The sequence below is a fragment of the Salvelinus alpinus genome, chromosome 32 (assembly GCF_045679555.1).
Source record: "Salvelinus alpinus chromosome 32, SLU_Salpinus.1, whole genome shotgun sequence".
Classification (NCBI taxonomy): domain Eukaryota; kingdom Metazoa; phylum Chordata; class Actinopteri; order Salmoniformes; family Salmonidae; genus Salvelinus; species Salvelinus alpinus.
Window position 1 is genome coordinate 13,395,214 of NC_092117.1, and position 27,789 is coordinate 13,423,002.

Sequence of the window (27,789 nt, forward strand, 5' to 3'; positions counted from 1 at the left end):
GTGTAACACTGACACTGCCCCATTGACTGTGCCATTGAGTGCAGCACTGGTTGGTCTCACAGAAGACACAACGGATCTACATGGATCTAAATCACAAAGTGAATGACATGAAAACATCCAACAGCACAGCCCCTTGTCCACAGCTTTAGATCTCAACCCTTCAACACAGGCACAAACTCAAATCTGCAAAAGATCACGGCATTCTCCAACAAGAGAATGTTTTCACACGTTTGGAAACTCTCTGGAAACAGCAATGTGTGGGTCATGTTAGTTAATGACTTCTCTGAAATGTTCCACTGTCACATGGGACATGTTATGATGACGCCACATCACTGCACTACAAGCAGCTATAGTAAGAAAGCCATAAAAAGGCCCAGATGCTTCAGTCCATAAGTAATGCAAAGATCAAAGTACTTCTACAGAAACCAATTGGGCAGACTAACAGAGGAGAAAGCTAAAGAAGCAACTCAAGACTAATCGCAGCTTTAGTGGGTCACAAAGACAAACAATGAGAAGATAATAGACAATTGACTTGATGGAGCTCTGGTTGTTATGGGAACACTGATGATTGACAGACACAGAGCACAAACACAATGCCCATTCCAGGCCTACCCTGTAGCCCCTCTTCCCAGGAATACCAGGTGTTCCAGGGGTACCAGCTTGACCCTTTACAGTGGAAGGAAGACAGAGTTTTAGTACCCGGATAAATATCGGCCTTTACAATCTGTGTTAGCCACACCATTTCAAGGAAATTACCTTTCTTCCAGGAGTGCCTGGAAAACCTGTCTCTCCCTACGGTGGCCAAGATGGCACAAAGGTCAAAGGTGGGGGAAATGAGAGAAGACAGAAATAGTGAAAGTTGTTATTCAGTAAAGCTCTTTTAATCAGTAGCCATGCTACATCTTCCAAGCATTTTTCATTCATTTTGTAATAGTTTGATACAGCATAGGGCCTGTTCACATCCATGTGTTTGTCAGTTTTCTTGGAAGAACAGAATTGCCTCAGTACCAAATGCACTGGGATCAATATTTGGAAAGGCATGTTGGAGTTTGTGCATTCTATGCACGCATATAGCCGGTCTAGGTTTGTCATTCGTCAAGAGCTTCTAGCCCACCGCAAGCCAATTAACCCTAGAAATTGGTTGTTATAAATAGTAAAGGAACACATGATAGTTATTTAATTCATCTCTGTGTTTGCTCCCGTCTTCAATTGGCCAGCTTAACGAGCGGACGCACGGCGGATGATGTACGGTCACAGCTGTGACCACAGGACCCACATGGGTTTATAGCAGGCGCTTATGGAAGGTTGTGGGTGCGTCCAAAATGGCACCCTATTTCCTAAGAAGTGCACTACTTTCGACCTGGGCTATATAGAGAATAGGGTGCCATTTGGGACACAGTCCGTCTCTCTCGCTTGCTTTTACTATCTCTACTTGGCTTGCTGAGACTCAAAAGCCATGTCTTAGACAGAGAGTTACGAGGGTGACTTGTAACTCTCGTAATATTTATGCCCCATTTCAAATTACCAATCATCAATGTCAAGATATGGTTCTTAAATCCAGATGCAGAACAACTATTGGACCTGGGAGAATAATTCAGAGCCAAAAAAAACATGCACTATTCATCATTGGTTTGACATGTATTTTAGGGAACATTTGGATTAGGAAATGCTTTGTCAGGCAACAATACAATCCAACAGAATACTGAGAAAGAAGGCTGGTAGTTCTTTAAGCATACAGTTTAGTGGCAGGTAACATACAGTTGAAGTCGGGAAGATTACATACACCTTAGCCAAATACATTTAAACTCAGTTTTTCACAATCCCTGACATTTAATCCTAGTAAAAATTCCCTGTCTTAGGTCAGTTAGGATCACCACTTTATTTTAAGAATGTGAAATGTCAGAAAAATTGTAGAGAGAATGATTTATTTCAGCTTTTATTTCTTTCATCACATTCCCAGTGGATCAGAAGTTTACATACACTCAATTAGTATTCGGTAGCATTGCCTTTAAATTGTTTAATATGGGTCAAACGTTTTGGGTTGCCTTCCACAAGCTTCCCACAATAAGTTGAGTGAATTTTGGCCCATTCCTCCTAACAGAGCTGGTGTAACTGAGTCAGGTTTGTAGGCCTCCTTGCTTGCACACGCTTTTTCAGTTCTGCCCACACATTTTCTATAGGATTGAGGTCAGGGCTTTGTGATGGCCACTCCAATACTTTGACTTTGTTGTCCTTAAGCCATTTTGCCACAACTTTGGAAGTATGCTTGGGGTCATTGTACATTTGGAAGACCCATTTGCGACCAAGCTTTAACTTCCTGACTGATGTCTTGAGATGTTGCTTCAATATATCCACATAATTTTCCTGCCTCATGATGCCATCTATTTTGTGAAGTGCACCAGTCCCTCCTGCAGCAAAGCACCCACACAACATGATGCTGCCACCCCCGTGCTTCACGGTTGGGATGGTGTTCTTCGGCTTGCAAGCCTTCCCCGTTTTCCTCCAAACATAACGATGGTCATTATGGCCAAACAGCTCCATTTTTGTTTCATCAGACCAAAGGACATTTCTCCAAAAAGTACGATCTTTGTCTCCATGTGCAGTTGCAAACCGTAGTCTGGCTTTTTTATGGCGGTTTTGGAGCAGTGGCTTCTTCCTTGCTGAGCGGCTTTTCAGGTTATGTCAATATAGGACTCGTTTTACTGTGGATATAGACACTTTTGTACTTGTTTCCTCCAGCATCTTCACAAGGTCCTTTGCTATTGTTCTGGGATTGATTTGCACCTTTCGTACCAAGGTTCGTTCATCTCTAGGAGACAGAATGCGTCTCCTTCCTGAGCGGTATGCCGGCTGCGTGGTCCCATGGTGTTTATACTTGCATGCTTTTGTTTGTACAGATGAACGTGGTACCTTCAGGCGTTTGGAAATGGCTCCCAAGGATGAACCAGACTTGTGGAGGTCTACAATAATTTTTCGGAGGTCTTGGCTGATTTCTTTAGATTTTCCCATGATGTCAAGCAAAGAGGCACTGAGTTTGAAGGTAGGCCTTGAAATACATCCACAGGTACACTTCCAATTGACTCAAATTATGTCAATTAGCCTATCAGAAGCTTCTAAAGCCATGACATAATTTTCTGTAAATTTCTGACCCACTGGAATTGTGATACAGTGAATTATAAGTGAAATAATCTGTCTGTAAACAATTGTTGGGAAAATGATTTGTGTCTTGCACAAAGTAGATGTCCTAACCGACTTGCCAAAACTATAGTTTGTTAACAAGACATTTGTGGAGTGGTTGAAAAACGAGTTTGAATGACTTCAACCTAAGTGTATGTAAACTTCCGACTTCAACTGTATATAAGGTATTCTCAAAAGTATTTATAGATCAACCAGTCTGGGGAGGAACAGTCTGGAGGGAGGAAGATACTGGAGTGCCCCAATTATTTCATCTCAGATACACTGTCTGGTTTAGGACAAGGGTCAAAGGTCAGGGGCTACTTTCACATGGTGGACTACCTTCAACACTTGTTTCCCAGGCATTCCTGGCATACCAAAGTCCTTCTAAGAGATCACATTGATTATCAATAACTACAGTCACAGCAGTCAAACGAGATGCGGGACAACACACAAAAGTAGTGCATGTGTTAGGGTTGACGAAACACACTGAAGCTCAAATGAAACATACTAATTGGAAGCACATCAACCAAACAAAACATACTTATTTGTTTGCCATGTCATGTTTTAAAGTAATGAAAACAAATTATCAATGTCCATGACCAAGATCCTTAAGAATAAACCGGATTACATAAACAAATAAGAACAGAGACACAGGGAGGAGTGATAGAACGTCCCTGGCGGAGACAGCAAAGGCGGCAGTCTGACTCCTAAGGGTCTGACAAAGGGGCAGGTGGCATCGCCCAACTTGGCAACCCCTAAACTCCTCTCCCCCTCCTGACCGACAGACACACAGCAAGTGCATTTCTGCTGGAGCCTCTGACAGGTGCTGTGGTTAGGGCTCACCATGGAGGGAGGGTGAGGGTAGTACGTTGTAGACTGCTGACTGTACTGGAGCCAGAGCCCGGCCCCGCAGCCACAGCCTGCCCAGCTGCCCCATGAATGCTTTCACACCAACCTGTCAGGGGATCGAAACATGGGGATAGAGTGTCCGTCCGTTTCTGGGAAGATGAAAGCGCCGGGCGGGCCTCCTGTCCAGAAGCCTGACCAGGGTGGGATCAGGGCAGGTGAGCGGTGACGGCTCTAATCACATGGAGGGGCCCTCAGGGGCCCCCAGCAAACACAGCACAGAAACAGGAAGCTTTGATCTCCTGCTTCTCCAATCAGCTCACACCATTCGTCCTATCTACTTAGCTATCCCTTCCCGTCACCGTCACTCCCCACCCCCTGGTTCTATTTTCACACCGGTGTGTGTGTATGATACTCTATGGGCGTAATCTGTCGACTGACATGCCTGCTGCTTGATTTATCAATACGCTAATCTCTTCATTGAAACGACGCGGACATGGCCTTTCCAGTTCAGAGGAAATGCCCTGAGGGTAACAGGGGAATAGATTCATCATCTGTTCAAAACAAAATGTAATGATCCCTCTGATACACCAGTAAAGAGGGCATAAACAGTGTGAGATACTGTAAGATGGCCTTAAAATGGCCACCGCAGCTACAAGCACTGCCAGAGTGGATCTGAGGCAAGTGAAAGGAATAATAGCACTAGGTAGGTGAATAGAGAGGCCTACTTTCTGTCTTCCTCTCAGTTCTAATGTGCTTTCCAGCTGTGTTGGTCTAGGGCTCTCTGATTTCGAGGGAGCGTGAGGGTAGAGGAAGGGAAGAGCCCCATTCAGTCAATCAGACAGACAGTCTGTGTCTGAAACGCTAGGCTTGGCAAAGCCTACATCCCCTAACACCTCTTCCCCCTCTGTGTTCTTAGCACCACTGTCACCTTATCCTGTCTCTGGGTCTCTGTCGTCTGCTTACCCTGACAGGAGCGGCTCAGAGTGCCCACACAGCTCTGACCCAAGGGAGAAATGAAAAGCCGGCTTTTCTAACAGTCTAACAGGCTCATTAAATCAACCGGCCCTCCAGACCGCTTCGCTCCTCAGGTAGTATCACATTTTCACATTCTCATTTCATTTCATTACAGTACAACGGTTTGATTTGTTTAATCTTAGCTAGCTACTTAGCCGTCTTTGTATCAAAGATAATTGCGTAGCTAGCCAGCTATTCTTCGTTCTTTTAACGTAACTTTTAACGTAACGTAGTCAACACTGCTACCTAGCCAGCTTCGCTACCTTCCGCTTCGCTCCTCAGGTAGTATCACATTTTCACATTCTCATTTCATTTCATTACAGTACAACGGTTTGATTTGTTTAATCTTAGCTAGCTACTTAGCCGTCTTTGTATCAAAGATAATTGCGTAGCTAGCCAGCTATTCTTCGTTCTTTTAACGTAACTTTTAACGTAACGTAGTCAACACTGCTACCTAGCCAGCTAGCCACCGAACAGCAACACTGTAGTAACTATTACATTCAACGGAACGACTCGATTAGTGTAGTGTTAGCTAGCTACATAGTTGTCTTTGCTGTCTTTGTTTCTAAGATAACTGCGTAGTTTAGACTAATTCGGTTAGCTAGCCAGCTATTTTTCGTCCTTTTAACGTAACGTAACGTAGTCAACACTGCTCGCTAGCCAGCTAGCCACCGAATAGCAACACTGTAGAAACTATTACATTCAACGGATCAACGGAACGATTGATTAGTGTAGTGTTAGCTAGCTACATAGTTGTCTTTGCTGTCCTTGTATCTAAGACAATTGTGTAGTTTATACTAATTAACGAGCCAGTTACCGAGGTTACATAGCTAGCTACCGAGGTTACCTAGCCAGCGACACTCTCAAACAAAGTCAACAACGCAGCCACTGCTAGCTAGCCCACTTCCGCAGTACTGTATCATTTTAATAATTTTGGTCAATAAGATTTCTGCAACGCAAGCTTAACTTTCTGAACATTCGAGACGTGTAGTTCACGTGTCATTCCAATCTCCTTTGCATTAGCGTAGCCTCTTCTGTAGCCTGTCAACTATGTGTCTGTCTATCCCTGTTCTCTCCTCTCTGCACAGACCATACAAACGCTTCACACCGCGTGGCCGCGGCCACCCTAACCTGGTGGTCCCAGCGCGCACCACCCACGTGGAGTCCCAGGTCTCCGGCAGCCTCTGGAACTGCCGATCTGCGGCCAACAAGGCAGAGTTCATCTCAGCCTATGCTTCCCTCCAGTCCCTCGACTTCTTGGCACTGACGGAAACATGGACCACCACAGATAACACTGCTACTCCTACTGCTCTCTCCTCGTCTGCCCACGTGTTCTCGCACACCCCGAGAGCTTCTGGTCAGCGGGGTGGCGGCACCGGGATCCTCATCTCTCCCAAGTGGTCTTTCTCCCTTTCTCCCCTTACCCATCTGTCTATCGCCTCCTTTGAATTCCATGCTGTCACAGTTACCAGCCCTTTCAAGCTTAACATCCTTATCATTTATCGCCCTCCAGGTTCCCTTGGAGAGTTCATCAATGAGCTTGATGCCCTGATAAGCTCCTTTCCTGAGGACGGCTCACCTCTCACAGTTCTGGGTGACTTTAACCTCCCCACGTCTACCTTTGACTCATTCCTCTCTGCCTCCTTCTTTCCACTCCTCTCCTCTTTTGACCTCACCCTCTCACCTTCCCCCCCTACTCACAAGGCAGGCAATACGCTCGACCTCATCTTTACTAGATGCTGTTCTTCCACTAACCTCATTGCAACTCCCCTCCAAGTCTCCGACCACTACCTTGTATCCTTTTCCCTCTCGCTCTCATCCATCACTTCCCACACTGCCCCTACTCGGATGGTATCGCGCCGTCCCAACCTTCGCTCTCTCTCCCCCGCTACTCTCTCCTCTTCCATCCTATCATCTCTTCCCTCTGCTCAAACCTTCTCCAACCTATCTCCTGATTCTGCCTCCTCAACCCTCCTCTCCTCCCTTTCTGCATCCTTTGACTCTCTATGTCCCCTATCCTCCAGGCCGGCTCGGTCCTCCCCTCCTGCTCCGTGGCTCGACGACTCATTGCGAGCTCACAGAACAGGGCTCCGGGCAGCCGAGCGGAAATGGAGGAAAACTCGCCTCCCTGCGGACCTGGCATCCTTTCACTCCCTCCTCTCTACATTTTCCTCTTCTGTCTCTGCTGCTAAAGCCACTTTCTACCACTCTAAATTCCAAGCATCTGCCTCTAACCCTAGGAAGCTCTTTGCCACCTTCTCCTCCCTCCTGAATCCTCCTCCCCCTCCTCCCCCCTCCTCCCTCTCTGCAGATGACTTCGTCAACCATTTTGAAAAGAAGGTCGACGACATCCGATCCTCGTTTGCTAAGTCAAACGACACCGCTGGTTCTGCTCACACTGCCCTACCCTGTGCTCTGACCTCTTTCTCCCCTCTCTCTCCAGATGAAATCTCGCGTCTTGTGACGGCCGGCCGCCCAACAACCTGCCCGCTTGACCCTATCCCCTCCTCTCTTCTCCAGACCATTTCTGGAGACCTTCTCCCTTACCTCACCTCGCTCATCAACTCATCCTTGACCGCTGGCTACGTCCCTTCCGTCATCAAGAGAGCGAGAGTTGCACCCCTGCTGAAAAAACCTACACTCGATCCCTCCGATGTCAACAACTACAGACCAGTATCCCTTCTTTCTTTTCTCTCCAAAACTCTCGAACGTGCCGTCCTTGGCCAGCTCTCCCGCTATCTCTCTCAGAATGACCTTCTTGATCCAAATCAGTCAGGTTTCAAGACTAGTCATTCAACTGAGACTGCTCTTCTCTGTATCACGGAGGCGCTCCGCACTGCTAAAGCTAACTCTCTCTCCTCTGCTCTCATCCTCCTAGACCTATCGGCTGCCTTCGATACTGTGAACCATCAGATCCTCCTCTCCACCCTCTCCGAGTTGGGCATCTCCGGCGCGGCCCACGCTTGGATTGCGTCCTACCTGACAGGTCGCTCCTACCAGGTGGCGTGGCGAGAATCTGTCTCCTCACCACGTGCTCTCACCACTGGTGTCCCCCAGGGCTCTGTTCTAGGCCCTCTCCTATTCTCGCTATACACCAAGTCACTTGGCTCTGTCATAACCTCACATGGTCTCTCCTATCATTGCTATGCAGACGACACACAATTAATCTTCTCCTTTCCCCCTTCTGATGACCAGGTGGCGAATCGCATCTCTGCATGTCTGGCAGACATATCAGTGTGGATGACGGACCACCACCTCAAGCTGAACCTCGGCAAGACGGAGCTGCTCTTCCTCCCGGGGAAGGACTGCCCGTTCCATGATCTCGCCATCACGGTTGACAACTCCATTGTGTCCTCCTCCCAGAGCGCTAAGAACCTTGGCGTGATCCTGGACAACACCCTGTCGTTCTCAACTAACATCAAGGCGGTGGCCCGTTCCTGTAGGTTCATGCTCTACAACATCCGCAGAGTACGACCCTGCCTCACACAGGAAGCGGCGCAGGTCCTAATCCAGGCACTTGTCATCTCCCGTCTGGATTACTGCAACTCGCTGTTGGCTGGGCTCCCTGCCTGTGCCATTAAACCCCTACAACTCATCCAGAACGCCGCAGCCCGTCTGGTGTTCAACCTTCCCAAGTTCTCTCACGTCACCCCGCTCCTCCGCTCTCTCCACTGGCTTCCAGTTGAAGCTCGCATCCGCTACAAGACCATGGTGCTTGCCTACGGAGCTGTGAGGGGAACGGCACCTCAGTACCTTCAGGCTCTGATCAGGCCCTACACCCAAACAAGGGCACTGCGTTCATCCACCTCTGGCCTGCTCGCCTCCCTACCACTGAGGAAGTACAGTTCCCGCTCAGCCCAGTCAAAACTGTTCGCTGCTCTGGCACCCCAATGGTGGAACAAACTCCCTCACGACGCCAGGACAGCGGAGTCAATCACCACCTTCCGGAGACACCTGAAACCCCACCTCTTCAAGGAATACCTAGGATAGGATAAAGTAATCCTTCTGAACCCCCCCCCCCCCCTTAAAAGATTTAGATGCACTATTGTAAAGTGGTTGTTCCACTGGATGTCATAAGGTGAATGCACCAATTTGTAAGTCGCTCTGGATAAGAGCGTCTGCTAAATGACTTAAATGTAATGTAAATGAGAGACATCCGTCATTACAGGGCTAATGGCGAACCACTGTACAGTAATGGTGAGCTAGCCATTATGAAGGCGGAGCAGAGGAGAGCAGAGGAGGAGGTCTATGGCTGTCCCGTCTACTTCCTCTATGTCTAGCCTGGCGTCTGTAGCCTGGCGTCTGTAGCCTGGCGTCTGCAGCCTGGCGTCTGTAGCCTGGCGTGTAGCCTGGCGTCTGTAGCCTGCTGAGTGAGGGCCTTGAGAGATATATAGCTCGGTCAGACTTGTGGTCGGCACCATGTGGACATTAACGACGATGGCCCATGCCACAAACCTTTACCTGTTCTTTTTATTACAATCTGGTTGTACAATACAGTAAGCCTGATCCAACATTGTGAGTACAAATATAGAACAAAGTTCCCCTGGGCAGAGGCAAACCCCATATCCTAAGGTGAATCTAGTGCAGCTTTGAAGTGTTTGCCTGCAAAAGCACTTTCTCTTTAGTATAAAACAAATCAAGCCATTCCTCTCACAACCCCACTGTTGCTGTGGATACCGTGTCTCTGCTAAAAGCACCCTTCCTTGAAGTGTTTTTCCCTCTCTTTCCCAATCTCTCCATCTGTGGAGTCTAATGGGGGAAACACACGCCGTCTGCTACTGCTATGTCGGGCATCTCGGGACGAGGAAGCGGGAATGTTCACCATGGAAACGGGTCGGACTTAAAGTACGGCAGGGAGCTGATAGGTAAGAAAACAAGTGGCCGTACTACATCAGTCGGTCACGTCACATAGAGGCCAGTGTCTATGAGAGACTGAGTCAAAGGACTGAGAAGGCCTGGGGGCCACATGTGTTCAAATCCCATAGGGGAATGGCTGGATGAGAGCAGCCCAGTTTTTGTTTTTGAAGCATTGAGGTCTGTAGCAATGGGCAAAACAGACGCATTTCTTCTGGAAGGCTCCTTCCACCCAACATGTGGCGCCTTCTCTGACAAGGCGTTTTTCATTCTAGGATTGTTTGGTCTGTTTCTTTGATTGCACGACATGATGTATAAGATCAATCATCCGATGCACATTTGCCCACATATTGTGATGACTGAAATAAACGTTTGCCTTCTGATTTAAGAAAGCATCAATGGTAAGATAATTTAAAGACGATTTGCAATTTCAACAGCACAAACTCTATTAGGGTAAGTATCTTAAACAAGCAATAACAAACTCAAGTCAGACATCCACAGTGATCAAATTCTCTTTAAAGTGCTTGCATTCGATATCTTGCCATGCGAGGTGATATTGACGAAAATAACTTCTCAAGATGCCACACTCCACATATGGCTTCCATTATACTGTACCTTTCCTCCTGTCTTCCCTTCATCTCCCTACAGTGTGGATGGTGACATCATCAGAAGGAAGACATGGGCAAAGCAATCATGCTATTTCAAATAGAGGAAATCAAAAGACAACCAATGGTACCAAGGGAAATAAGTATTCCACTCATCAGCATCTAATCCTCTGGGATCTGAGGCCTGTCATGGTGGTCCCTTGACTGAAGGGGGAGGTGAATATTCCACCCGACTAACCAGGAGGGAATTACACAGGACAAGGCCGCGCCACTTGGGCTTTTTGAACTGGGATGATATCTCGACCAGACTCAGGAACCAGCCCAGGATTTGTCTATGTCTACAGATAAAGACTCCCGGTTTACATTAGATATTAACAACTTGTCTGCTGCACACCCATTACCACATGTTTTCACTGGGAGGTTCCTCTCCTATGAGGCTTTTCGTGAGATAATTCAACCCATTCATGAAAATATATTAACGGACCAAAGCCAGTGGTGTGTGGTCTCTGGGGTGCATTTGTGCTTCAGCAGGTGTCGGCTAAACAATAAGCTGCCAGAACTCCCACATTGTGTTTTTGACAGTCAGAGAAATTCACACTGAGCCTGTGAGACACCATTGCTCATACTACCTATCTAACCAACAACACACAGAGAGAGAGGGTGAGATATAATAAGGCTCTTACCTTCAGCCCGAGGTCTCCCTTCAGTCCCTACGGAAGGAGAGATAAACACAAAACTGTTACATATTATAAATGATTCCTTTGATTTATTCTTCAATACATGAAAATACAGCTAGTCGAAGTAGAGAGGAAGACCCTCTCCTTCTGCCTCTGTAAATGTAGTTGCACTCCTGTAGAATACCACCAGATGGTGCAATACACTCTGAAAGCAGTGGACTTGTGAACAAACGTTTGTTGCAGCCACAGAAAGGTATTGGACCTACGTAAGAACAGGGTGCAGTGGGGACATGGGAGAGTTTGTATTTCAATGCCTTCACATTTCACTACCTCAAACAACTCGCAACATCTAAAGTGCAATACTAACTTTCAAAAGGGGTGAAATTCTCCTCATAAGAACATGGACATGACCTTAGTCTTGGTCGTCCTCCGGGTAACCTACTGTAGGGTTGACCAACCTCCTCATACCCCGGACCGAGCTTTTTGAGGCTCTGTCATGGGAAAACAGTGAGACTGAGGAAAGCTGGAGTTTACAAGGCTATAACATAACCAGGAGCTTGGAGCTGTAGGTTCTTCCAGAGTTCCCCAAAATAGGGGTCAAACACAAGTCCTTAAATGGCAATTGTCATACAGAAATATCTATTTTACAAACTCACCCAGTTTGAATCAAACTTTCAATATCTCACTTGAGGTAGTGTACTAATGACTTTGAGCATGGATCATAGAGGGGCTGTGGTTTGCTGACAGCCAAACAGTTTGACATTGCCCAGATGGCTAAGACGTTTAACCTGCTCTAGAGGCTCGTGTGGATGTGACCCCGTTTTGTTGGTGGATGTGAGAGCCATGCAGGCTGTTGCGGTCTCTCTCCCTCAATCCCTCTTTTTTTCTTTCCCCCCCCCCTCTCTCTCTCTGTGCAGTCACACTGTGTGCTGGCTGAGCACAGCTCAGTGAAGGGCAGAGGCTGTGAGAGTGAGCCCTCCAGAGGAAGTCCATTAAGCCATGGAAAAGTGGAGAAGGACAGGCACGTGGAGAGTTTAAGAGGCACGGCTCTCTCTGACCCCCACAGTACTTCAAAGCCAAGGGTAGCTACGACAGCAGCCCAGTGGGAGAGAGTGTGTGTGTGTTTGTGTGAGAAGAATGCTCCCTTTACCAATGATGGTATGAGACTGTGTCCATCCCTGGATTTCCTATACAGTACAGTATAATACTAAAGGAAATTGTGAGAGCAGAGGGAGAAAGAGCCCATGTTTAGTGGGGAGAAAGGCTACAGTTGGGCCTGGGTATATAAATAGAATTAACTGTGAGTAGTGTAAGCGCTTAATACAAAACCTGGGCTATTTCAGTGATGCAGGAAGTACACTGAGGTACAGGAATGGTGGCATGCTGATTTCTGGTCCTGCTGATAGTGTGGTCAGTGGAACACGTGAAATGAGACTGATCAACAGGTAATAATGTTCATAAAAATACCTTGGGGCCTTCAGGACCAGCAGTGCCAACATCACCCTATGGAAGAAAGACACAGAGGTCAAACAGAGAGACACAGAATGAGAAAGAAGAGGGTGAAAATGAATGAATGAAGAGGTAACCAGATGCAGAACTGCAGACGACAGCAAGACAGATAGGCCACAATGATTTGTACAATCCACCTTTCAGCAACTGGATTTCCTGTGACTTCTGCTAGAGAACACAGCCCATTGGCGATCGGCACATTCATTGTATGAATGTAGCCATTCTGACAAGCAGCAAACAGAGTGTTTTTTAATCAAGTCGTAGGATGATTAAAGGAAATATCTTCCTTCTGGTTGTGCCTTAATCCCAGCAGGTGCTTGATAATAAATACAAAATAATTCCACTACTAAAGGAAAAATAGACAGTCCTTACTTTTTTTACTTTTCTTCATGCAAGGCACAATTTGTGAGTTTCTAGAGACCACAAATTCCAATTGAACTATGTGTTTAAGCTAAAATTGAGATCCAAAACCTACCTTTATTCCTGGCATGCCTGGCTCACCCTAAAATGACAAAAAGGTTCATATAAAGTCACTGTAACAAACAGCACATGTATACTAGACACGCCTCCTCTTTCATTACATGGATGGGTCAACAAAAGAGTAAGCACTACTCTAATTCAATTTGGGGAGTTCAAAGACTGGTTTACAACCAGATGGCCATATCTTGCCACAGTCCAGTTGAGGGAAAGTATTCCTTGTTGTGAAAGCCAATCAAAAGATACAGTGCATACTTCTTTCAACTTCTGGCTGTGATATGAACTTGGTTTAGTTTTTTTATGGAGAAATTGGTTGGGCGAGCTGCTTTAAAAAAAGCCCTTCCTGTCTGTTTCCATGCTTCACAATCTAAATTCCCCATTCTTAATAATCCATGGCAATAAACAGGAGAAATATAGTCCTCTAGTCCAATAGCAACACAGAGAACACGAATACACACCCTGTAGGCTTCCCAACATGAACATCAGATACAGAATGACTGGAAGCTACACGTGACAATCGAGAGATATGGGCCAATCACGGACCATTTGCGTTTCATACGTGCAGCTATATGTAGTGGTAATACGTGTCCATTTGTATGTAGTTTATGTATAAGGGTGTTGATTATGGAGAATAAAAATGACGTTTACCTTCATCCCTGGTAGGAGCTGGAGAAAATGGGAAAGGATGTCAATACCAAATTTCCATTAGGAAAATACATAGCAAGAGGCATAAACCAAACTCACCCTTGGATCTTTTCCAGGTTTTCCTGGTTCACCGGGTTTACCCTACATCAGATTAAGCAAAAATATACATCACCGATACAATCATTTTCTGGCCAAACACTCATAGCATTTCCACTTCCATGGCCATAGCCTTTGCCTCAATACAGTCACTGGTCCAGTCCTGATGGTGGTGGTCAGCTGGCTGAGGGGACTCACCGGTGGTCCACTTGCACCGTTCAGTCCGGGGGTCCCTGAGGTCCCTGGGGGGCCGGGAGGTCCTGGTGGGCCCTGAGCTCCAGGCTCACCCTGCTGAGAGACCTACAGTTACCATCTGCTACGTGATGCTAGGCCATGCCAACACAACACATCAAAGCACTCCACATACTGGGAGTTTTATGGCGGGCAATATTAGCAAGAATCTAGACTTATAGGGTGTTTCTTTTCATTAGGCGCCATGTTTGGAGAGAATACCACTTTGAAATCAAATTAGGATATATTTGTGTTTTTGTGTGCTTCAAATCGTTTATCCTGTCAAAACCAGTTTGTGTTTTCAACAGTACCAACGCATTGAAATAAAAAAGGCACAAGCTGTCTTTTCTGTAGCATCTTACGATCTCTAAGTGACGTGTTAACTTCAAGGCACCAAAAGCGCCAACTGATCTCTCTTTAGTGTCACTCTGAGGAAACTCAACTGTGAGCCAGGGGGAATTAACTAACACAAAATAGAAGACTAAACAAAATCAAGATGAACACATACGAAGAGGAAAGAGGTCTACACCTCAACTAACCATGTCTTGATATTCCAATGTCTAGACATGGTTTTACGATCCCATTGATTATGTCTCAAACATCTACTTTCTTTATTTGACCAAACTCAGAAAATATACTTTTTTAGAAATGTATTTATTGTCTTACACACTAAGACCATATCTCTCAATATCTCCAAGGTCATTTACGTTTTATACAAAGGACTGTCTAGATATGACATTAAAAAAATACGCAAACATATTATTTATTACTGTACATGTGGTTTAACTTTAGAAACTTCATAATACACTATATTGGCCTTGAATTTAAACACTTCCTAATCACTGTGGAGTAGTCTACACCGTGTTTACAAGGAGCACATCTTTGGCTCAAGCTGAGCTTCTGTGACCAGGCATGACATCAAGGCTCAGATAACCCAGAACACATCCATCAACAATACATCCATATTTGATCAATTCCATGCAGGACGGATGTGTCTAGCTATGATTTATGATCCAGGTGTACTTCCATTAAATTAACACATTCCGTTAGGCTGATTCCAGGGGCTCGTTTTAAAAAGCAGAGCCAATTCTGCCTGGGTCTGAGTGGTATTTCCCCTCTACGTCTTTAGTGTTGGATCTACCACAGTGTGTAGCATTGTCTCCAAACAAGGTATTCCATCCTGGCACAGAGAGACTGCACACCGGGGGAAACAAGATGGAGGAGAGATGCCAACAGAGGTCCACCTGTGCCAGGAGCCCTCTTTCTAACAGAGCAGGCTGGGCCCTGGGCACAGGAAGGGACACTGAGGTCCTTTCAGAGGATTGGAGACTCACTTCCTGCCAGAAAAATGACTTTTCTTTCCTGTTCTTTTCATATTTTTGATAAGGTTAGGGAGATCATAGAAGCTAGGCTTTTTATGTTTGCCTAAAAAAAATAATTTCCCCCACAGAAAAGCAGGATTCGTTGGACCAAGTAACTAGCCAAGTTGGGATTTTTTTAAACATTTCATTCACCTTAATGGAATTTAAATTGGCCTTGAAGCCTGGGGCATTTACATAATCCACTTCATATACCCTCTATGGTCACGAATATGCTCAAAGTAAATAGTATTGATTTGTTTATTTTGGGGATTCCAACTGTATCTACCAAGTGTATCTCGGACACTATCCTTGTCCTCTTATCACAGAATTCAGGTTTGAGACAACCAGGTGCCATAGAGGGTTAACAGAGGATTACAGGGGGTTTGGCGGAGGTCGACGGCGGTTGGCATCCAGAGAAAGGCAGAAAGGGGCCGGTAGAGACAGAGAGAAATGTACCTTGAGGCGCTTTAGGATTAGAGGGTTTATTTGGGGCATGTTGCGCACGGTGATGGGCAACATCTGCTGAGGTCACAAAGCACAGGTGGCCAGCGGTGTAAGAAAGTCACAGGGCAACAAGTTCACCGGGAGGCCAGGGAAAGGAAACAGGGCAGAATGAGAAGGGGAGGGGGGTTTGGGAAGGGAAGAAGAAGGAGAGAAATAGAAACAAAACATGAGCGTGAACAGCAAGAAAATGGCAAGGCGGGGAGAGAGGAGCTGGAAGTGAAAGAGAGAAGTAACGAAGTAACAACAGTGCAAATTAGGGGCCAGGAGTTGGTGTCAAAAGGGAGTGTTGATGTGCCTCGATGGTCAGATTGGATACTGATACCACGATATACACTACCTTACTTCAGGTCAAATACTGTACAACATGGTAATTGATCAGATAAAATGCTGCCAGTTTAAGCAATAAGCAGCCCCATTGGGTGTTTGTATAAGAGCAGCAGTTTAGTTATTTAGACATCAATCTCCCAGATCAACTGTACTCCTGCCCCCTGTCATGTTGTAGCTGAGTGGAGATCAGGTAGGATTCAGTCTTGCCACAAAGAGAGTACAGACTTACTGTGGCCAATCCTCCAACACAGGGCTGTACAATACGTCGCTTCTGTTGAGATTCACCAGCATTATCAAGTACAGCTTTAAAGAGGGATACAATACGTGCGGTCCCATTGCTTTCTCCATTCAAATATAGCAGAACCTGATCTGTACAACTTGACTACTTTTAACAGAGTATATATTTCCAACTTGATGGAAGGCATATTTCGTTTTTTTTTTTTTAAGTTGTCCCCACCTTTTTAATATCAAAATCACCATATTATCTGAAGTTGCCAAAGCAATGTTTCCGTGTCAAAGACGTTTGAAACTAAATTTAACATTGATCAAGAAAAATGATATGCTGAGGTATCAATGAGGAAATATGTACAATATGTGATTATTGATAAGTAGAGACAGGGACCATTGCAGGAGCTATCCACCATACACACCCACATGCCGTAAGTTGCACCACCTTAAATTTCCCCCCAAAATAGATGTAAAATGGCGGCACGACTGGGACACAGTTTTGGGGTCACCCACAAACGTCAGAGCCTGACTGGAAATTACAGCAGCCCGGGTATTCACCCGAAGATCCTGTACAAAGAGGCCTTACACCCACATGGGGCACACACCCACATATAATAACTGTTGATATCTACGTCTCACTCCTAAACCCCCCCCCCCCCCCAGGTCCCCCTGTAGGACAAGGAGGACCTAAGTGGAACCACCCGCTGGCAGGGACCTCCCATGCAGTGTGTGTGCCGGGGGCCCCCGAGACGTTTATGAAAACAATCCAATGCACGCACAGTATGGCGGGGCACCAGCACAGGTTGAAGGTCTTAAACAACCCCAAATGCTCTGACCTTCTCCCTCTCAACTACACATTCTCTGCTATACTTGTTTATTTAGCCTAAACACATTGCAGCGTATATCAAATAAGCATTATTTTCCACATGCTTTGAGTTGTTGTCATGAGCTCTTTGATTCTTACAGTATGCTTTACTGGGGAAACAAGAGACTTTACAGAAGGCATTACATAATGGGAGGTTGAATTACATTGGAAATGGACTTAGCTATCTGAACAATCCCTGAGCACACAGGAGAGTATTTTTCTTGGCACCCCCACACATAGACCTTTATCACGTAGTGTGTGCTCCAGCAGGCTACCAGTAATTGCCTTGTTTTCACTCAAACAGCCAAGCCCCTGAGAGAAGGCCTGATTTGCATAATGGGGCTGCCTTCCTCTAACAGTATGTGCTGCCCATCAGACTCATTTGTCTTGCCTCTTTTTTTGTACACACTCTGCCATTACAGTGCAGACCCCACAATTAACTCTGTTTATGTCTGTACCTGTGAAGAGAACAATGTTATTTGCTACAGAGAACACATCACAGAGACTCCAACTCTGCATACAATTACATTTTAGCACCATCCACTGCGGCGCTACGGTAAGCGATCGCTGAGGGGCAATTCTTCCAGCAACAAAATGATTACAGTTTAGTATGGTCATCTAGAGTCACTCTATAAACATTCCATGGTATACATTAATTAATATGAGATGATTCATTTACCCTGTGACTGTAGTCTCCACATACGCCCTAGAGAGAGAGATGGATACTGAGTTAGAGACTCCCCATTCAAACGAAAAACCTTGTCATTCTGTAATAAACACTTTTATGTTGGCTGACATTCATTTATACCACTAACATTATGGGTGAATATAGCTCTCGCAGCTTCAGAAAATGTCACTGAAAAACTCACCTTTTCCCCTTTCTGACCAGATTCACCCTAGTAGGTAAACAGAGGTGAAGAAGGAGAGAGGAATGAGTGAAGAGAACAGATCATTGTGAAGAGAGACAGACACATTCATCAACTAATGTCAAATAACAGAGAAGCTGTCAAAACCTGAAAGGAAAAAAAACTTACTGGAACTCCTTTGGGACCACGTTGACCCTAAAAAGTAATAAACAGTATGTCAATCAACAGATTAAAACCATGTAAAAACATAATGTTATCAAACTGTCAACATTTTATAAGTGCAACCTTTCATTTCACTGTACAATGCATGTGATAAAAGAGGATAAATGGACACGAGGAGAATTCAACGAGATCCAACAGGCACACCAACCAAAGGGCTGCACCAACCACTTGTCATAGCCTGCTCTGCTCCGTTTGACTACACATCAAGGCCTGGGGAGAGCTGTCTAACATCTGTCAGTGGCGCAGGACTAGTTGATAAATGAACCCAGGGAAAGTGCACAGTTGGACACATCAAGCACACTCCATGACCGTGACCCTGGCGCATAGGAGTTCCATAAAGCCATTGTGGAGACTGGAAAGACATAATTTATGCATTTAACAGACTGGCCTTCGGTACCCTTTAAAATATTGTTTGACAGTTTTTGGGAGTGTGGGAGGAGAGGAAAAGTAGCTAATTAAATTAACATTAATCAACATTGAACATTAACCAACCACTTGGAACCGGACAGGCATGCCATTTGTGTTGGCCTAGGCCGGCTCCCTGCATGTGAGCTTCTGTAGGAAGGCAGCACTCCAAACACGCTCCGAGCGAAAGACAGCCGACGTGAATAACCCCTAATAAAACAAAGCCCCCTCATGATAACTCTCCAAGTCCAACAAAGAGTAATGGATTTCTAACAGAGACACAAAGGCCCCTAAAACCGGCAGCTGGCCTGATAAAAGCCAGACCGCTGGCCTGGAGGACCAGACGTAGAAACAGCTTCCAAGGGCACCACAACCATCGTCCAAGAAGAATATAGTCTTTAGGTGAACTGGTTTTTACCTCCATTTAAAAATGAGATTGGAGAGAAAGGTGATCAATAAAAGTGTGATTCAACCTCCAAGAGGAGATGTGTCCAGCGGTCACAGGGCTGGAGGTGAAGGGGTACGGGACGTTCAACAGTCATTGTGTCTCATTCAGAAGCCTCACAGAGAGCTCCACAGGATTCATGTGGGCCTATAACGATGTCAGAGTAATGGGATAAATCTTCTGTATCCCCTGACACCTCAGTGGAGAAATGTGTATGTCTCTGAAGTCTAAATAAGTCATTTTTGAGTGATCCTTTTGGAGAGGAGATTTTTATGGTTAGCCTTTTATGCGCCAATTGATGGTTTCTGTGGTCTGCCTGTTTTATTTGTGGTTCTTTTATACTGTATATTTAGAGGTGCATTTAAGTGATTCCCAAGAATTTGACTCTTGAAGAATTGGAATCACCATATGCATGAAATGCACAAGTCAAACGATTGTTTGCCTTTGCTCCTTTGTGCTTTATCTCGGTCAGTTTTACCTCCAGTCTGATTGAGAACCCGAGAGTGGATTACAGCTGAAAACCCCATCTAGTTAAATACGGCCAGACATTCTCCCTGTCACTTAAAACAGGCAGCCCACTGCTATCCCATTACTCTCCCCCCAAAATATCAGACCACAACAGTGTTTTCCCAATGGATTTAGTGGCTACACTTAGGGCACAAGGTAAACAACCTGCTATGAGGTTCACCTGGATAACAAATGGTGCTTAAGCAGAATTTACCGACGTGCACGTTTATGGTGATCACATTCGTAAGGCATTCAAAACGCATAAAGACCGTGTTTGTGTCCTTTGGGAGTACAGGAGTGTATCTCTACACCACAAACTGCAAAAGGCCTACACTGTTTCACATCAACTGCAGAACTGTGTTGTAAAATGATGCTTACCAAGTCTCCTTTCAAGCCATTCTGTCCCTGTGTGAGCATAAAAGAGTGAATGCATGTGGTAAAAGAATCAAATCGATTTCTACAGCGCCGTCTCTTTGAATTTCTCGGGGAAACTTTTTTGAAATATAAATAACACTATTACCTCCGTCCTATAATAACAATAATGATACTAATAGAGATTTTATTACAATAATGACCCTAATCATTATTAACTTAATTATCCTCATCATCATCATCATAAGGTGGTGGATTCTAGGCTCTTAAAGTACTTCAATTACTCAATTATTCAACATTTGTCAGAAATGGGGCGAAACTCACGGGCTTGCCGTCCAACCCAATCGGACCCTAGGATCAAAAAAGAGGGGAAGACATTTCAACGCAGGTTATAAGCAGTTATAACGCACATGGCTACACAGACCATGGCACTGACATGAACCTACTTATGGAAGGGAAGAGAGGTATTTCCAGGTCAAGACAAAATGGACAATAGAGCATGTTTTGTTTTCAAACTTGACACAAAATTAAAAACAAGCACGTTAAAACGTAGAGAGCTTGGAACTACAAGGTTCTGCATTTTTGTCAAAATAGAGTTATTGACATAGCCTTGTCCTGTTCAATATTCTCTACCTATATAGTCCTCTAAATACCCCAATTCATGTGGATAAGTTCAAAATAACACAACAGAAAAATTGCTGACACCATTCAAACCTTATTGCAGATAGAACCTTATAGTCCTAAACTCTCGACATAAAGAGCAAGCTTTGCTATTGGACATGGTGCTATTCCTGATTAGGAGGCATAAAGGAGACAGTAGACTGGCTGTAGATTTGAATAAAACAAGACCAATAATCAAGGCACTTATGCACTTAACCAGCCAGGGAATCTCGGTTAACCCAAAAGTAAAATCTCAAGTAATTTGGTCAACTTCGTGTTTACGCAGAATCTGCTCACAGGAGATTACCAGCCAGGAAACATCTTACTTCTAACGTTTTGACATTTGGGAGCTTCGACTATATAATAAAGCTCCACTTGCAAAATAGTAACCTAACATTAAAACACAGATTTTAAAGACTTAAAGACTGGGGAAGCTGCAAAGTCTTACCGGGAAGCCTGGGAAGCCTCTTGTTCCTGGCTGTCCCTAAAGTGAATCAGAAATAGATGTTGAGTTAGAGGGATTCTTTTTCTGCTGGAAGATTGAGGTGAAAATCTGGTGAAAGAGGGTCAGCGTGAGAGGGTGCCATTTTTCTCTTCCATAGTAATACATTTGGGCAGAGCTGTAATTGACCTTGACAGGGGGAGTGCTACCGCAGACTACCGAGAGAGCCTCCTGTGGGAGTTGTGGAAGGAAAACCAACTGACTCTCAAAACAAAAGGAAATAAGAGGAAGAAACCCAACACTGAAAAGTCTTAGAATAATGAAAGAAACAAAGGATGGCGCTTTCTGATCGAATCAAGACCGACTGCGAAAGAGAAAAAGCCAAACAAACTGAATCAGTAAATGTCAATAATGATTCATGAAAATGCTTGGTTGAAGACATTCTGCACTAGGTGTGGATATGCTACCCGGCCTGTGGGACTAGAGGAAGCCATTCAATATCCCAAGAAAAAGAGAGGGGGGCAGTAAAGACAAACTGGGAGAAAATTACAAAGAAGAGGTGAACTTTCCTAATGAAACAGACTATATGTCTGAGACCAGACTAGTTATATGAGGCTATGCATGTTTTTCCTCCGAAAGGGATTGTCTGTTTTGGAAAGACATTGAAGGACATGGCTTATTACATGCTTTGCACATGAACCTTACAGACAATCTAGAACACTGATAAAAAAACTATTCACAATATGGAACAATTTTTTTGCAATCTTGCTGTTGTTCTGTGCTTGAACTTGCAAAAAGTGTTGAGCTGTATGTATGCTCAACTGACTTCATCATTGGTTTATCAAGAGTAACCTATCACATCTAGTTTTATTTATTCATCCTGGTGCTTTTCATTGACTACAGCTCAGCCTTCAACACCACAGTACCCTCCAAGCTCATCAATAAGCTCAGGGGCCCGGTTCTGAACCCCTCCCTGTGCAACTGGGTCCTAGACTATCTGATGGGCCGACTCCAGGTGGTGAAGGTAGGCAACAACACCTCCGCTACGCTGATCCTCAACACAGGGCCCCACAAGTGTATGTGCTCAGCTCCCTCCTGTACTCCCTGTTCACCCATGACTGCGTGGCTATGCACTTCTCCAGCTCAATCATCAAGTTTGCAGACGACACAACAGTGGTGGGCCTGATTACCAACAACGACGAGACAGCCTACAGGGAGGACATGAGAGCCCTGGCAGAGGAAAATAACATCTCCCTCAACATCAACAAAACGAAAGAGCTGCTTTTGGACTACAGGAAACAGCAGAGAGAGCACGCCCCCATCCACATTGATGGGGCCGCAGGGGAGAGGGTCAAAAGATTCAACTTCACTGAGGACCTGAAATGGTCCCTCCACACTGTGGTGAAGAAGGCGCACAAGCAAACTCTCACAAACTTCTACAGCTGCACCATCGAGAGCATTCTGTTGGGTTGTATCACCGCCTGGTACGGCAACTGCATCGGCCACAACCGCAGGGCTCTCCAGAGGGTGATGCAGTTAGCCTAACGCATCACCGGGGGCACACTGCCTGCCCTCTAGGACATCTAAGGCACCTGGCATCACATGAAGGCCAAGAAAATACAATTTGATTTGAAGATCATCAAGGACCTCAGCTACCCGATCCACGGCCTGTTCCCCATGCTACCATCTAGAAGGTTCATCAAAGCTGGTACCGAGAGACTGAAAAATAGCTTCCATCTCTAGACCATCAGACTGTTAAGTTAAACAGTCATCACTACCCGTCTACCACCCGGTACTCTACTCTGCACCTTAGAGACTGCTGTCCTACGTACATAGAGTCATTGAACACTGCTCACTTTAAAAATGTTTCATAACATTTATTGTTCTGAAATCATTTCTGTAGTTAGAAACAGATAAAATTAGCAGTCCTACAACATTATTTTGATCTCTGAAAATTTAAGCTAATTGATTACTCACTTTATATACTGTATACAGTGCCCTCCGTAATTATTGGGACAGCGAAGAATTTTCTATTCTTTTGGCTCTATGCTTCAAAACTTTGGATTTGAAATCAAGCAATGACTATGAGGTTAAAGTGCGGACTGTCAACTTTTATTTGCGTGTATTTTGAACCATATCATGTGAACCGTTTAGAAATTACAGCACTTTTTGCACATAGTCCCCCCATTTTAGGTGAGCAAAAGTATTGGGACAAATTCAGTTATATGTGTATAAAGTAGTAAAAAGTTATGTATTTGGTCCCATATTCCTTGCACACAATGACAACTTGTGATTCTATACATTTGTTGGATGCTGTTTGTTTTGGTTGTGTTTCAGATTATTTTGTGTCCAATAGAAATGAATGGTAAATAATGTATTGTGTCATTTTGGAGTCACCTTTATTGTAAATAAGAATATAATATGTTTTTAAACCATTCTACATTAATGTGGATGCCACCATGACTAAGGATAGTCCTGAATGAATCGTGAATAATGATGAGTCAGAAAGTTAGACGCACAAATTTCATTCCCACCAAAAAAGTATGTTATTGTAATGCTGAGAGGTTAGCATGTCTTTGGGGTATGACATATGTGCGTCTGTAAGTTTCTGATTCGTCATTATTCACAATTAATTCAGGACTATCCGTAATCATGGTGGCATCCACAGTAAACTAAAAATGGGGGGACTATGTACAAAAAGCAATGTAATTTCTAAACGGCTCAACCAATATGGGTGGAAATACCCTCAAAATAAAGCTGACAGTTTGCACTTTAACCTTATCATCATTGCATCCCAATCAAACGTGCTGGAGTACAGAGCCAATACAAATATGTCACTGTTCCAATACTTTGTAGCTCACTGTACATTTTGTATTCTCGACATAGCTCATCCTACATATCTACTGCTGTGCATACCTTTTTCTTACTTATTTATTGTCCATACTGTCTATACACACCACATATTTATATTCAGGACTCTGATATTTCTTAATTTTTTGTTCCTGCTTAATTTTTTCTTCTTTTAAAACTTTCTTGGGATTATTTGTGTTTCAGTATTGTACTGTTAGACATTTCCTGCACTATTGGAGCTAGAAATGCAAGCCTTTTGCTGCGCCTTTAACATCTGCTCATCTGTGTACGCGACAAATAAACTTTGATTTTATTTGATTTAGTAAGGATACAGCTACTGAGATTACACATTTGATTTAACTTTGAGGGCTAATTCCACATGTGGACAACATATCTTAACATACGCTACGGTAGACCAGTCAATATGACAATTGTATGTATTCCATTAACATAGAGAATGAATCTGATACAACTGCATGGGTCCTTTCCCTTTGTTTCCCTATGGTCAGGTTGCAGTAGAACAAGGTCTTGTCTAGTCATCTGTGAAATGACAGTGTGCAGGACACGGGCAGATAACAGGCTGCCTGGCTACCCATCCACATCGCTCTGGCCAACTAATGTTTCTTCTCCCCGATGAGTCTGTATTTGCCTCCCTCCCTGACGATTTCTAGAATGCGAACACATTCTGACCATTCTGATTGGTCCCAGAAACCAATGAGTTGGGCCAGAACCAGCCTACGTGACGATGTTATCAACTTTGATACTCCGATTGGTTACAGACGAACCAATCGCGAATGAGTTTGTTTTGTACAATGCCGCACATTTGGAAGTCACAAAATCAACTTCTAGGATGGCAGTTTCAGACTGAAGTTTCAGTAGTTTCAGACTTCGCCACCAAATCCACTCCCTCTCCCTTTCCTAAGGTCAAGAGTGAGTCTCTCATATCGACCTCACCTGCTATGGGAAATCACCCTTTAAGTACCCTTGCTTGACTGGTTCTCTGTGTACTCCTTCACTCTCCTGCTGTGCTTTACTTCCTCTGTAGCCTGGTGTTCATTAGAAATGCCTTATTACCGGCCAGGGTAGTGGGCACACAGGTATGTAGCTAATTGTCAATTGGGAAAACAGATGTCTGGTCCTCCTGAGTAGCCAGTTTATTGGCTCTACAACAAGGTACTGTAACCCCGCAGTCCAGAAACCAGGGCGGAACAAGAAAACCTCAAAATAAAACATGTCCAATTCTTCACAGCATAATCAAAAAGGAAATTGCACAACTGAGGTCCAACACAGTAACCCTTTTGTCTGTCTACTAATAAAAAATAAGAGAAATGGAGAAGAAAGGAGTTGAATCAGGATAAAGTCTTATTTTATCTCACGAACATCAATTATTTAATACAATAGGGACCATTGGGTTCTGGTGTCTGGAATACTTTAAAAGGTATAGGAATGTTTTCACTTCTCATGCTGAGGAAACACGGAATGATCCAGATTACAGCCAAATCGAAGCTCTGGCTTCCTCAGAAAATGCCAAAGTACTCTCAAACAACCTGTAATTATCAGTCTTCAATCTCCATTAGCTCCGTGGTGGACAAGCTCAAGAACTTGTTCTGGAAAGTCCTGACAGGCAAACGTAGAATCTCTGGTATTTGTGCTACAGTATGTGGTCATGAGTATGGGGCTCACAATATATATTCTTCTAGAACTCTTGATGTTGACAAATTCAATGCATTACAATCATGCCAGGCTTATTCAGAGTGGCAGGTCATGAGTCATTGAAGTGAAGACTTAAAGCAGCAGTGAACAGTACAGGTCATGCACAGTATTATTAGTTGTAGGAAGAAGTGATGACACTTACAGGAGGTCCTCGTGGCCCAATGATGGACAGGCCTGGCTCCCCTGGCACTCCCTATGGACAGATAGACAGACAGTGAGAAGATGCACCAACAGTGGAACAAAATAATACCTCTCTCAAAGTCTTAGCCAGCTCACCAGACGTTCTCCTTAGAAATTCTGTATAATATGTACAACACTCCACATGAATACAATGGTAAATTAGGAAAATGATTTCAAAAATATAAATTGTAACACATATAGCAAGTCTAGTTCCTACACACACTTAATCTTTCCCACATTTTAAGCAAACAAGCCTAAGAGCAAAAGTGTTCTTATTTCTATACATTTTCAGCAAAGTCAAAAGTTCTCATTTCAGAGCCATACTTTAAACCTTGACAGCAGTGCTCAGTGGGTCAGCAGCACTGCTGTAAAAACATGGGGAAACCCTCTGGGCTCCTTTGGCACAAAGTGGGTGATTTGCACAGTGTCAGCCCCATCCATACAGACCTACGGACCCTTCCAGCAAAATCTCAGAACCCATTGGGGCCAGACAGGGCCTGCTCGGGTTTCCAGCACTTTCCCTAATTAGCATTCTCCCTAGAAACCTTATCACTGGGACATCTTTGATAGCCCAACCAGCCGTCATAAACGCAGGTGATTTTAACGTTTCTCAACAAATGCCTACTGGGGAGGGGAGGAATTTGTTTTCACACTCTGGTTAGGTGGGTTTGTCGCCTCGCAGCGCTACTGGAGAGGATGGATTGATGGTGCCTGTGCCTCACAGTGGCCAAAAGGCAAACTACTAAGAAAAATGGTTTGCTACAGTGCAGAGGTCTACAGTTACTCCCATCGTACAGAGATTCACCAAACTGGACAAATTAACATCTACATACAGTGCATTCGGAAAGGATTTAGACCCCTTGACTTTTTCCACATTTTGTTACGTTACAGCATTATTATTTATTAAATACATTTTGTTCCTCATCAATCTACACACAATACCCCATAATGACAAACTGAAGGAAAAAAAAGTGAAATGTTTGCAAATTTATAACAAATAAAAAACTGAAATACCTTATTTACATAATTATTCAGACCCTTTGCTATGACACTTGAAATTGAGCTCAGGTGCGTCCTGTTTCCATTGATCAGCCTTGAGATGTTTCTACAACTTGATTGGAGTCCACCTGTGGTAAATTCAATTGATTGGACATTATTTGGAAAGGCACACACCTGTCTATATAAGGTCCAACAGTTGACAGTGCATGTCAGGGCAAAAACCAAGCCATGAGGTTGAAGGAATTCTCCGTAGAGCTCTGAGACAGGATTGTGTCGAGGCACAGATCTGGGGAAGGGTACCAAAAAAGTTCTGCAGCATTAATGGTCCCCATGAACACAGTGGCCTCCATCATTCTTAAATGGAAGAAGTTTGGAACCACCAAGACTCTTCCTAGAGCTGGTCGCCCGGCCAAACTGAGCAATCGGGGGAGAAGGGCCTTGGTCAGGGAGGTGAGCTTCCGAGTTCCTCTGTGGAGATGGGGGAACCTTCCAGAACGACAACCATCTCTGCAGCACTCCACCAATCTGCAGCACTCCACCAATCAGGCATTTATGGTAGAGTGGCCAGATGGATGCCACTCCTCAGTAAAAGACACATGACATCCCACTTGGAGTTTGCCAAAAGGCACTTAAAGGACTCTCAGATCATGAGAAAAAAAATTCTCTGGTCTGATGAAACCAAGATTGAACTCTTTGACCTGAATGCCAA

General features: G+C 44.5%; 1 protein-coding gene across 1 annotated transcript in view; it reads right to left on the reverse strand.

The window, feature by feature from the left end:
* Positions 1–27,789, reverse strand: part of LOC139562655 (collagen alpha-1(XIII) chain-like) — a 53,550-nt gene that overhangs the window by 17,023 nt on the left and 8,738 nt on the right. Inside the window, exons 4-20 of the mRNA XM_071380530.1 lie at positions 26,044–26,094; positions 21,345–21,380; positions 20,561–20,587; positions 20,243–20,269; positions 18,454–18,480; positions 18,289–18,315; positions 18,099–18,125; positions 15,952–16,017; positions 14,102–14,194; positions 13,907–13,948; positions 13,811–13,828; positions 13,161–13,187; positions 12,644–12,679; positions 11,183–11,209; positions 10,510–10,536; positions 757–792; positions 613–666 (exon numbers count right to left, since the gene is read on the reverse strand). Coding sequence (XP_071236631.1) covers positions 613–666; positions 757–792; positions 10,510–10,536; positions 11,183–11,209; positions 12,644–12,679; positions 13,161–13,187; positions 13,811–13,828; positions 13,907–13,948; positions 14,102–14,194; positions 15,952–16,017; positions 18,099–18,125; positions 18,289–18,315; positions 18,454–18,480; positions 20,243–20,269; positions 20,561–20,587; positions 21,345–21,380; positions 26,044–26,094 — 648 coding nt within the window. The remainder of the gene's footprint in view (positions 1–612; positions 667–756; positions 793–10,509; positions 10,537–11,182; positions 11,210–12,643; positions 12,680–13,160; positions 13,188–13,810; positions 13,829–13,906; positions 13,949–14,101; positions 14,195–15,951; positions 16,018–18,098; positions 18,126–18,288; positions 18,316–18,453; positions 18,481–20,242; positions 20,270–20,560; positions 20,588–21,344; positions 21,381–26,043; positions 26,095–27,789) is intronic.